General features: G+C 42.4%; 1 protein-coding gene across 1 annotated transcript in view; it reads left to right on the top strand.

Annotated features, from left to right (window-relative positions):
- CAPN9 (calpain 9) overlaps window positions 1-11540 on the top strand; it is a 34065-nt gene that overhangs the window by 5886 nt on the left and 16639 nt on the right. The window contains exons 2-8 of the mRNA XM_080389309.1: window positions 4582-4651; window positions 5095-5213; window positions 5833-5966; window positions 6556-6724; window positions 8258-8341; window positions 8595-8680; window positions 10507-10584. Coding sequence (XP_080245435.1) covers window positions 4582-4651; window positions 5095-5213; window positions 5833-5966; window positions 6556-6724; window positions 8258-8341; window positions 8595-8680; window positions 10507-10584 — 740 coding nt within the window. The remainder of the gene's footprint in view (window positions 1-4581; window positions 4652-5094; window positions 5214-5832; window positions 5967-6555; window positions 6725-8257; window positions 8342-8594; window positions 8681-10506; window positions 10585-11540) is intronic.

Raw genomic sequence — 11540 nt, 5'->3', positions numbered from 1 at the left:
GTGAGTATGCCGCTGCATTCTCTCCTTCCATCCTACCAAAAGCCAGTGCCGCTGCGCTTTGGGATCACATCAAACGCATGGCGTGTTCACGGAGACAGAGACCAAGCGCAGGAGGAGACCCTTCCCACCACCCACAAAGAGCTCAAGCTGTGGGACAAAAAGGGTTGGAAGGCTTCACCCCATTTTTCGGATGTAGCTTGTTGTATAGGCACACTTCATGCATATGTATTTATGTACATGCATAAACAACCTGTAATCAGCCTTCTCTGTTATGTTATTGCCAAACAAAAGCAACGCTAAGATGAAAGTAAGAGGACATGCGAGGAATTAAGGATCAAATGCATTACGATGATGTTCTAGCTATGTAAGAGTCAAGTGTTGTTGAATGTAGGAAATCAATAATTAAGGTTAAACTTCAAAAAAATCAAACCTTTTAACTTTTAGAGTCTGAGACTCTTATACTTGCTTGATTCCATGGTGAAACACTGAGAGATTACAAATACATGCCATGGTTATTGAGCTATTCAGCAGTAGCCAAGGGCTTGATGAGTATCTCTTAATGCATCTTGCATAACAATCATTAATAACACAGCAAGAGCCTGAAGCTTCACTAGTCACATGCTCTCAGATCACAAACCCACCATCGCTCCAGGTTCCTTCTCCTCACTTAACTCTCTAACTACTAGCCAAAGAAAATTTGTGTCTACATTTATTTCTTTGCCAGTGACTGATGTTTATTCTCTTTTTCTTCATCGTCTGAAAGCTTCTCCCTTAGTAGAGCACTTTCCTTTGGTGACACTGATACCAAGGAAGAAAAAGAACAAAATAAGCTTTTGGCTTAACTTAATCCACATTGATAGGCATTCAAATGCCTCAGCATCTGATAATTAACATAGTGCCACTACAGAGCAGAATTAAATCTACTACTCTTGGACAAGTTTCAGCTATGAAAAAATAAGAGATCCCTACACATGGTATGTGCAGCCCCCATAGGCAGCGTTGCCTGCCTTGCCTACCCATGCCCCAAAAGCCGGGTGGGCTGTGGGGCTGCCCCCCAGCACAGCATGGAGCACTGGGGCTGAGATGCTTTTGGTGTGGTGGGGCATGAAAAATGCAAGTGCCTGTGACACTAAATCAGAAAGAATGGTTTTCCTTTGGCAGCCATTAGGTGCTAATTTGTCTTGTTTTCCATCTGGGGCTTCACAATAGTTAAACTTCATGGCAAAATGTGACCAGGAGCAGCTGAGAGCTTGTGTGTGGTACCCAGGGACAGCGGAGAGCAGTTCTGTCTGTCATAGTTGCCACAGTCTTCTTCAGGAACTTTGTACACTGAACTGGAAGCATTTCCAGGATGAGTAAGTTACCTGAAATAGTATCTGCTTTTCTTTACACTCCAGTTCCCACCATGCAAGAAGGTGAACTATTGTGAGCTGCAGAATGAGAAATAAAGCTCAGGGGAGGCTGAGAGGGTGTGTAAGGACAGGGGTTTAGTTATGCTTTTCTCTGGCTCCTCAGCACTTAAGCTAAATCAGTTTCATCTCTGTCACCCGTCAGGAACAGCGGCAAAACAGAGGCACTGTAACACCATTTCAAGAAGTGAACATTTTACTTTGCAAGTGGGATACAGGCCTGGAGTGTGTGCCGGGTTAGCTGCTGTGGCTCAGCTGGCAAAGTCGTGGTGCCAGAGAGGGCGAGCCCAAGAGCACAGCCTCTGTGTAGGGTACCTGTGTTCAAAGCGCTTTTCACGGTGACTGGCTTTTACCGTCTCTATTTTACAATAGCTTGGATGTAGTGTAGCACAATACATGCGGGGCCAAATAATATTAGTCTTCAGATTTACACTCTGTTAGAGTTTTACCTTTATTCATGAGAGCAGAGAAGGCTTTCTCGTTATTTTGACATGCATATACCTGCATGTATACACGTTTGCATGCAGTGTGAATGAGACCCTCAGCTAGCCCCAATCTGTAAATTTCCCACTGCAACGTGAGCTACATGGTTCCACACCAGATGAGTAGCTCTTCCTACATAAATCTTAAGTGCTCTAAGATTCAAAAAAGATATTTAGTGATTTTGTCTAGCCATTCCTTTCATTACAAATTAAACCTTTGGAACTGTACCTTATTAAAATTTTAGAATAATCTGAAGACCCTTTTGTCATTGTATTTCCCCTTTTGCCTTCCCTTCTTAATTTATATCTAAATTCAGCTCCTGGGATAAATTTAACAACTCAGTATCTGGGAAAGTTAGACATATAAGTTGAAGAATGAAAGAAAAAAAGAAAAAAAGAGGAAAGACAAATGTGTTTTACCAATGCCAAATGAGTCTATGGTCTACAGAAGGAGGTAAGAAGGAAATTCTCTTAATATGAACAACCACTGGCAACTGGTATGACAGGTACTGTATGCTGGAACCAGACAGAGAAATGTAATCACAGGAATGAGGCCATCTGAACAGCCTCAGCTTGCCTTAGGTCTCCACGTACCCCCTCTACCAATATGAGAGGCACAGGGGAAGCAATTTGTTTTCTTTTGAGACTAAAGAAACACAGCTTTGATGTAGCATCAGAAGAATCATCTCTCTGAGGGCTGCACATCCTTAATTCTAAGTAATATCCTTGTGCAGGCAAATCCTTGAATTACTGAATGCTGTGTGTGTATGCAAGACCCACCTCTGGGGTTTGTCTTTTAATATGATGAAAGCCCTGATACACATTATCATACCATCCAGTCTGAAAATTCCTTTAAAATTAATATTTTTCTAACATCCACTTAAAAACTGCAGAACAGTTTTCTTACGTGTAGCAGGGAATATGGCACAGGTCCACTCAAAATCCTTTCAATCCTTTTCATTGATTTTTTTTAAATTATTATTTGTTTTCTTTACACATAGGAGATTGAAGATGTTTTTCCATATGTCAGTTGTAGAGCTGTGCAATAAGCAATGAGCCATGAATCTAATGTTCAGGCCCACATCAGTGGAAAGGTTTTTTTATCTTGTCCCTTGCTAACACACAGTTTCTTGGAAACAGCTAAATACAGTCCTTGCCACAAGAACTCTGTTTCCCAGGAGCAATGGTTCTAAAAAAAGGCATATTATTAAAGATCAGCTACTTTATCAGCTGTTGTTATATTAATGTCTAAAGGCAATGATCTGTGTTTTTTATTGTTCACGTCCAGTCCCTACAAGACTGAGTGTATTTAACAAGCAGGAGGAGCTGCTGTTGAGTGTATTTAACAAGCAGGAGGAGCTGCTGTTTGATTTCCCTTTGCTCCACGAACCGGGGGCACACAGTGCTGCAGTACCTCCTCCCCAGGGCACCTGTGGCTAAGGCACAACGTGGCCACTGCCTCCTCCCCAGCAAAGGCAAACAAAAAATAGGCAAACCAGCTTCCTCCTGATTATTGCCTCTGCAGGGTGAGCGTTGCAGGAGCAGAGCTGGTTCTTTAGAGAGAGTGTCCTGGCTCCAGCAGTGGCCAGCAGCAGATGCTTCAGCAGTAAGTGCAAGAAGCCAGCCACCACTATCAATATCCTTCCCTGATGGCCTCACAAAATGCGGTGATATGAACCAAAAGCAACTCTGTTTCCTTCTAAGCAAATGCAGGGGTTAAATGACTAAATGTGTTATTCTATTTCCCTCTCCACCCCACTTTAGGTTTGGGGTTTTTTAAAATTTTTTCCAAGTTTCTACTGCTTAGGCAGAAGGGTCTGCTTCATGCCATAGGACCTGCAATAACTACCAGGTCAGGCTGATCAACTACAGGCGTATACCTCTAGTGATATATTAGATACCCTCCTCCTCCTTTTTCTATTCAGTTCAAACAGTTAAATTCAATCTACAGTTCACAGGAAAGGGGAGAAAAGAGAGAGGAATTCCTGCCACATTTGTTGGCTTACCACTGTAATTTTTCTATCCAGCTGTGGTGTTAGTAATTGAACTAAAACATGCAAATGGATGCTTGAGGATTGTTTTAATGCCACCACGAGCACCAGTCCCTCCGGCCTCTGAGAACACAAGGGTGGGTACTGTTACCTCCTCTTAGAAATTAACTGTAAAACAAACAAGGCTGGAGTCTACCTTTGTTGTTTGCTTATTTGAGGAGGAAATGGTCCTATGATTGTCAGACATGATATGCTGCAAGTATTATGGTACAGGTAAATAAAAGGCTTAATAATGCATTTAAAGGTAAATTGCCAATTTTAGTTTTTCTAATAATTTCAGGAAAACAAACAAACAAAAATAATAAAAAAGAATTAACCAGGGTTGTAATCTAACATTGAGATTTTGGACCAGGTTGTGTCATGATATTTTAACAATTGCCTACAGATGAATAAAGAATGCCAGCCTTTCATTAACAGCTAACTAATTAAAAAAAAAATGAGTAGAGTTGATTTTATAATTGCTCTACAACCGTAATTAATTAGCAAGGATTCCCCACCTAGTGTTTTTGTGGTGGCTACTCTGTTGCAGGATAATATAGCTAATGTAGCACACACTGTGCTGCAAGTCTGGGCTCAGAGTGATGGTGGTATTTTTCTGGCACATTCTAAACCATTTCTGCATGTCTCCTACTCTCGCAGGACATTGTCAAAGACCCCAAGTTTATCCTTGGAGGAGCCACAAGAACTGACATTTGCCAAGGGGATCTTGGTGAGTGATTCCCCCGGGTGGATGCATTAATGCCCATACCCTGTGAGGAGCAGCAGGAATATCCTCATACGAGGGGATGTTGTCCCTCCTGAACTGGTGGGAGCAGTGAAGCTGGACGTACCGCCAGCCCTCACTTCTTTGGTAGCATCCTCCCACCTGTGCCAGGGACCATCCTGGTGCCGTGGGATTCAAGATCAGGGCAGGATCTTCACTTGAAGGTACTGTGAGCCCAAGGGAGCCTTTTGTCTACCAGTACCTCCAAACTGCAGCACAGTCTGCTCTGGCCAGGAAAGGGACATGCTTCCTGGGGGCACAGGAGCTGCCTTGGATTTCAAAACGGGTGGCAGCTAACTGCCATAACAACTCCTCTGCCCCCTACACCACCACCTTCTCCTCCCGAAGAAAAGAAAATGAGGGATTTTTTCCGCCTTCTCAATTCACAGGTGACTGCTGGCTATTGGCAGCCATAGCTTCTCTCACGCTGAATGAAAAAACACTAGCAAGAGTGGTGCCGCTGGATCAAGATTTTGGGCCAGATTATGCTGGAATATTTCACTTCCAGGTAAGATAAACTTCTGGAACAGCATGAGCATATTTCTGTCATTACATGTCACGGACTATTTTTCAGTGGGGTTGCCAGTCCTTGCAGAGGAGACGTTGAAAAAACAGGGATTACTGAGTTTACACTGTTGTTTCTGTTTTGAGAAGCAACCTAGAGGGTTATGTCAGCCTTCCACAGGCATGCACATAGCCACTTCTGCTCTGTGAAGAGATATATGGATTTATAACTAATTTCTAATTTTCCTGGGCACACAAGCCTCACTTAGGATATAAAGCCTTAAAGGAGTCGGACTAGGATCTGAATGTGTGTATCTTAAAGGTGTCTTGAATCATGTGGTGACTACTTGTGTGGATATATGAGAGATGTTATCCAGACAAGGAGCTACAGTACAGCTCTACACTTTAAACCTTAGCCTTTCTTAAGATAAGAAAAGACTTTTTCTTCTTCCCTTCCTTCGGAGCAGCCTAGCATTGTATAGTGGGAACAGACGATTTACATACGACTTCTAATCTGGCCTATGATTGTCACTAATTTAGGATTAGAAGTGCTGGGACACCAGAGTCTTATGCCTAGGAAATGACATGCTGTCAGCAAATTCACGCCCCATCTTTCTAAATAGTTTTGGCAGCACAACGAGTGGCTGGATGTCGTGATCGATGACCGATTACCCACCTTCAAAGGCCGGTTGGTTTTCCTGCACTCAGCTGAACGCAATGAATTTTGGAGTGCCTTACTAGAGAAAGCCTATGCCAAGTAAGTCACACTGCGCATACATAATTTGCTATTTGTACATACAGTATTCACAACTCGAGTGAATGGCTGTTATCGAGTATTTTTTCTTGGTGGTGGTGGGTTTTTTTGCATTTGCTGCTGCCCTGATCTAAAGATGTTACATCTATCTCTGGTCTGACTTCCAGCACATCATTAGATACAAGCCTAGCTAATAGCAACAGAGTTGGATCAAAGCCTGAATCCTGCCATTTTTTCTTTGAGACTTCAATTGATAGTTTTGGCTAACTGTATTTTTAAATCATTTTTAAATTATTTGGCAGGTAGCAAATCACTGACAGTGATACTCGGTCCTTGCCAGCCTGACAACTGGCACTAAAGAAAAAAAAGCCTCAGGCTTTAAGGATATGGAGAAATGAATGAATTAAAAATGCAATTAACAAGGAAAGCAGAGTAATCCCAATGGCCCTCCCATATATCCTGGGTACATTCTGGGTTACTTCTTTTCATTTCAGTGCTGTCGCTGCAATTTTACACCCATGTGAGAAAGCTCTCAGGCATGGGTGCCTTCAAAGTTTTGAAAGCACATCTCACATCAGCATGTCTTTTCCAGGCTGAATGGCAGCTACGAGGCTCTGAAAGGAGGCAGTACAATAGAAGCCATGGAAGATTTCACTGGGGGTGTAGGAGAAATGTATGAGGTCAAAAAGGCTCCTGACAACTTCTATGAAATCCTAGAGAAAGCTCTGAAAAGGTGCTCAATGGTGGGCTGCTCTATTGACGTAAGTAAGAACTGGGGTCTGGATTTCTCAGTTTAGTTTTGTGGTTTCTGCATTTTAAAAAAGCTGCTTTTAAAGATTGATTAAATTAATAACAAGTAAATGGATATGCTCTTAACTCTGCAAATAATAGCTATGAACTGATAAATACGTAGTATTAATGTAGTCCTTCATACCGTTCTTAAAAAGAAAAGAAAAACATTCATCACTTTTCAGCAGTTGACAGCCATTGTATTTAAGGCAATAATGATATGAGTATGAGCACTCAGTGAGTGAGCTGTATTTCCTGACTTATTTGGTCACTTAGCATTAAAAATGGCCATAGCTTTTTGAGGACTTACTGGTTCCAGAGACTATAAAATTGTTGTTTTTCAGCCCTGAATTCTGTAACAACACCTGTGGGGACTTGGGGGACTCAAGACAGTTTTCAGGATCAACACATTTATTTGTAGACAGGGGCTAGGGATTAAGGTATGTCAGGTTTATCCCTCCAGAGACTAAAACCTTCAGCTTTCCCAGACAAAACGTTGCTGGTGGGGAGCACCTGCATAGGTTACTTAAACTGCTCTGCCAGTGTGTCTGACCCAGGGTAAAAGGAGCCATCTTTGGCTTTCTGGTGAAAAACACCTGAGCTGCTCAACAGCAAGAGCGAAAGCCCTGCTGCTGTTCCTTGGTGACTGTGCTCAGCAGGAATGGCAGTTCAGAATCAAAAGTGTGCCAGGTTTCTCCACCAGAATGAGCAGCTGCAGAAAAAGGCTTCAGAGCAAATGAAAACTCCCACCAAGCACAAAATGTTTAATTTCCCTTTCAGGCACTTGTAACAAAGGCAAAGGAAGTGCCCAGGCTGGGGTCTGCTCAAGACCCCCCTCATCGAACATTTGGCCAGGCTGAGGGCGACCTCTCGTCTCAAACCAATTGCTTGCTTGTCTGAAAGCAAAGCTTTTCCATGAACTCTTTTACTCAAGACTGTGCCCTCAGCTTTGGGGTTCAGTGTTTTTGTTTTCTGGTTTGAGTTTCCCTTTCTCTCCTGATAAACTTCTGCTGCTTGCAAAAACTAATTAAATATTTCTTGAATATAGAGGGAGTATGATACTCAGCTGGCTGATGGGACCCCTTACTGCCATCATTGCTCCATCAGTGTCTTCTTAAAAGAAATGAGACCATATCAACACTTGATCTCAGTCTGAGAGCACCTTTTCCCACTCCTTAGCTGACATGAACTACATTTGCATGGGAGTTAAGACTGAGATCCCAGAAACGTAGATGATGTTGATACCTTCTCTGCCCCTGTGATGTTGTATTTCAGTCTGAAACTATATTATTTTCCCTCTAAGTGGACAATGTTTTTTTAAAAAAAAATAAATCCTGTTCTGTCCTCAAAGGACATCACATTGCCCCATCACTGTATCGAGCAGACAGACAAGTTCCCTTTTCATAGTACTGGTTAGCCACTGACTTCCCACCTGATGCTTGGAAGGGACCAGGTGGCACCACTTGCTGTCTCACTCAGATTCACACTTTTTTTCCCATTTTCAGACCAGCAGTGCTGCAGAGTCAGAAGCCAAAACCCCCTTTGGCCTTATAAAGGGCCACGCTTACTCTGTGACTGGCATCAGTGAGGTATGTTCAGCAGTGTGGGGCAAGGAGAGACCTGGGGAAAAGATAACGGAGTGCCCCCCACCCTCAGGTGACAGGGGGTGTTATTCTACTGGAATTATCCAAATTCCCATCCATCCTTCCCTCCCACATCTCCTGTAGCAGTCTGCACCTTTCGCCCAGCTGTTAACACCAGCTGGTCCAGCCTCTGCAGACTGAGAAGTCCTGCTCCCTAGCTATTGACATTTGGTATTTTCTTTATTTTGTTTTTCCCCAGGTGAGCTATCGGGGCCGGCAAGTGCAGCTCATAAGGATAAGGAACCCCTGGGGAAATGTGGAGTGGAATGGCCCTTGGAGTGACAAGTGCGTGTGCTGTCCCATACACACTGGCCTTGTGAAGGCCAAATCCCAGCTGCTGCTGCACAGCTAGCTTTCTGTAGCCCCAGCTATTCCACAGAAAATTAAATCAAGGGTTTGCACATGTCTAGCAGTATTACTACCATACTAACATGGTACTCTCAGTATTTTCAAAGCTGCTCAGCTGTGGGGACATTGCAAATTTAGCCCCCAAAATCTGGCAGTAGCAGAAATTTTGCATTAATATAAATGGGATAAGTTTTAGACAAGTTTAGATAAGTTTTTAGGAGAAATTAGACATTTGGGATGATTATTTGTTTATTTTTTTGCAAGCCTGTTGCTGTAGTGCTTGTAACAACATTCATACTACACCTACTGCAGATAAGCTGGAAACTGATATTGTATTACCCCCTGTAAGTAGTTTATGAGCCTCTAGTTGCATTTGTTGTTCTGGGTTACTAAACATGTCAGGAATAGGCAGAAACCTTACAGGTTATATATGAACATTAAATGAGACCCTCTTCATGTGGTACCCACTAAAGTTGTGGAAGGACCCAAAACCACAACAGGGTTGGTCTGAAAACCAGTCTGGTTTTACTACTGAAGGTAAACAAAGAACAAATAATACAAAAGAAAAAGAAATTACATAGTAAAAAACAACACTGCATTCCCTGTCCCCCCCTCCCCCTACACTTCTCAATATATTTTTGCAGATATTCAGGGCTTCATTTTTGTTTCACTTTCTTCTACTAAGTTAGGGGTTTTTTTAATTCACACAGATGTAGAAGAGAGGAGCTGTAACTGGCCTGTCCCTTTAAAACTGTTGAGACACATAGCCATCTGTAGGACTGCTATGAGTCCCCATCCTTAACATGATTCAGGAATAAATGAAATATTTCCACATCAGCTATAATCTTTTGTTATCTTGAAAAAGAAAATAGGGATAATTGGCATATATAATGAGTGATTAAATCTAAAAAAAAAAAATTGAGAGGTTGAGATCAGGACAGGCATGTGTCAATTTGTGCTGTTCATTGGGAAGGCTGTCGCTGCAAAGCAGAGCTTCGATTCTGCACCTGGGAGGTTTCCTGGAACTCAAGATGCAGAGGGGCTCACAGGTCAACACAGGAATCTGTTGCCGTTTCACAATGGTTCCTGTAATTACAAAGCTCAACACAAGGTGCCTGCTACTCCCAGTTTATGTCAAATTGGAAATACAGTAGGGCATTTCCAGCTGTTCCAAAAAGCTGTATCAGACTTTTGTTTGGTTTTGATCTGCTACCGCTGGAGTTGTAGGGGTTAATGAGAGGAGGCAAAGACTTTACCTGGAACCCCAGTTAGTCCAGCAAATCTCTCTGTACAGGGGAAAGAGTCTATTCGGTTCCCATTGACTTGATTTTGAAGAAACATCTGGCCATAAATTACCGACAAACATAAAAAGAGAGATGGTGCTACAGATGGAGAACAGATTTAAGGAAGGATGTGACCTACCAAAATCTTGAGGTTTACCAATAACCCTATTATGCCCAGTCCCAACAACTGATAACAGTCCCAGCTCCGAACGCAGGCAATGACTCACACAGGACCATCCCAGAGCAGCTTTGGGATCTTTGGCCTGGTCCTGCTTCCAGCTACATTAGTTGGGTGTCTGTGACCATGAGTGATAGCAGGATTCACAAAACCTCTTAAACACATCTGTGTTTGTGTGAGCCACTCAAATAAGCCACAACTGGAAGGAGAACAGCCTGTTGCTGTGCCCAGGCAGTCATTCTGAGCCAGAGAAAATTAATCACCACATACCTGTAGTAAAACCTGGTTTTGTTTTCTTGCAGCTCTCCAGAGTGGCATTCAGTCAGCCTGTCAGAGCAGAGACGCCTATCTCAGACAGCACTGGATGATGGAGAGTTCTGGTAAGCCACAGGTTTTTAAAGTGTGTGGCTTTAGTCAGAAATCAAGGTGCAGGTGGCCAAAATGAGCAATAAGGAAGAAGTCTGTGTGAGGAAATGCTCTGTTTCTGCTCAGGAGAGATCAGGTAGAATGCTCATTTGGTTTTCTATGTGTTTCATTTGTGCCCATGTCTATTTTAATAACAAAAGGTATTTTAAAAGTCAGCTTAGTTAATGGAATTAACATATTTCAAATACTGTGTGTCTGCCATGAAGGTAACACCCTTTAAATCCTTGCCATGAACCAAGGGAGGCTCTACAGAAGGGAGCGATGTATCTTCTGTATCACCTATGAAATGCCTTCAGGGTTGATGCTAGGCATACAATGGAAGGGAAGGACATCCCGAGAAGCAGTAGTACTTGTTATGGAAAGTAAAAGAACACCAAGATCTGTGTGAAATGATGGAAAATTTCAAGAAAAAATGAAATTAAATGGGAAAAAGAAAATGCGGTGGAAATTGCTTTAGAAGTGTGAAGTGTTCTTCATGCAAAATTCACAATCTCAGACAGAGCAGATGGCTGACTTGCACATGATTCCCCCCCGTATCAATGGTGCTGTGCACTACTGACAATGTGTCTAGTCACATTTTCTAGGGCCAGATGCTCATCTCTTTTACACAGAGGTAAATCTAGAGACTTATGCAGTGGAGCTATTCTAGATTTTTCCCGGAAGTTAAACCAAAGTTCAGCTTTAGGCCTGAAATGTGATTTGAGATAGACAATGCAGCACATTGCTCCATAAAATGATTTACCCTAAACTTTGGTACCTTTGGAGGGAAGTATATCCAATAGCTGATCTATTTCTTAAGTATTTTTACATAGGATATTTTGAGTTATTTTCCTACTGACATTGCAAATGCAGTAGGGCATTTCCAGTTTTTCCAAAAAGCTTTTTTCGTTTGTTTTTTTGGTTGTTTTTT

Source organism: Falco punctatus, assembly GCF_963210335.1.
Source record: "Falco punctatus genome assembly, chromosome: 5".
NCBI lineage: Eukaryota > Metazoa > Chordata > Aves > Falconiformes > Falconidae > Falco > Falco punctatus.
Note: the sequence above shows the minus strand (reverse complement) of the source record. Positions and strands in the feature narration are given on the sequence as shown.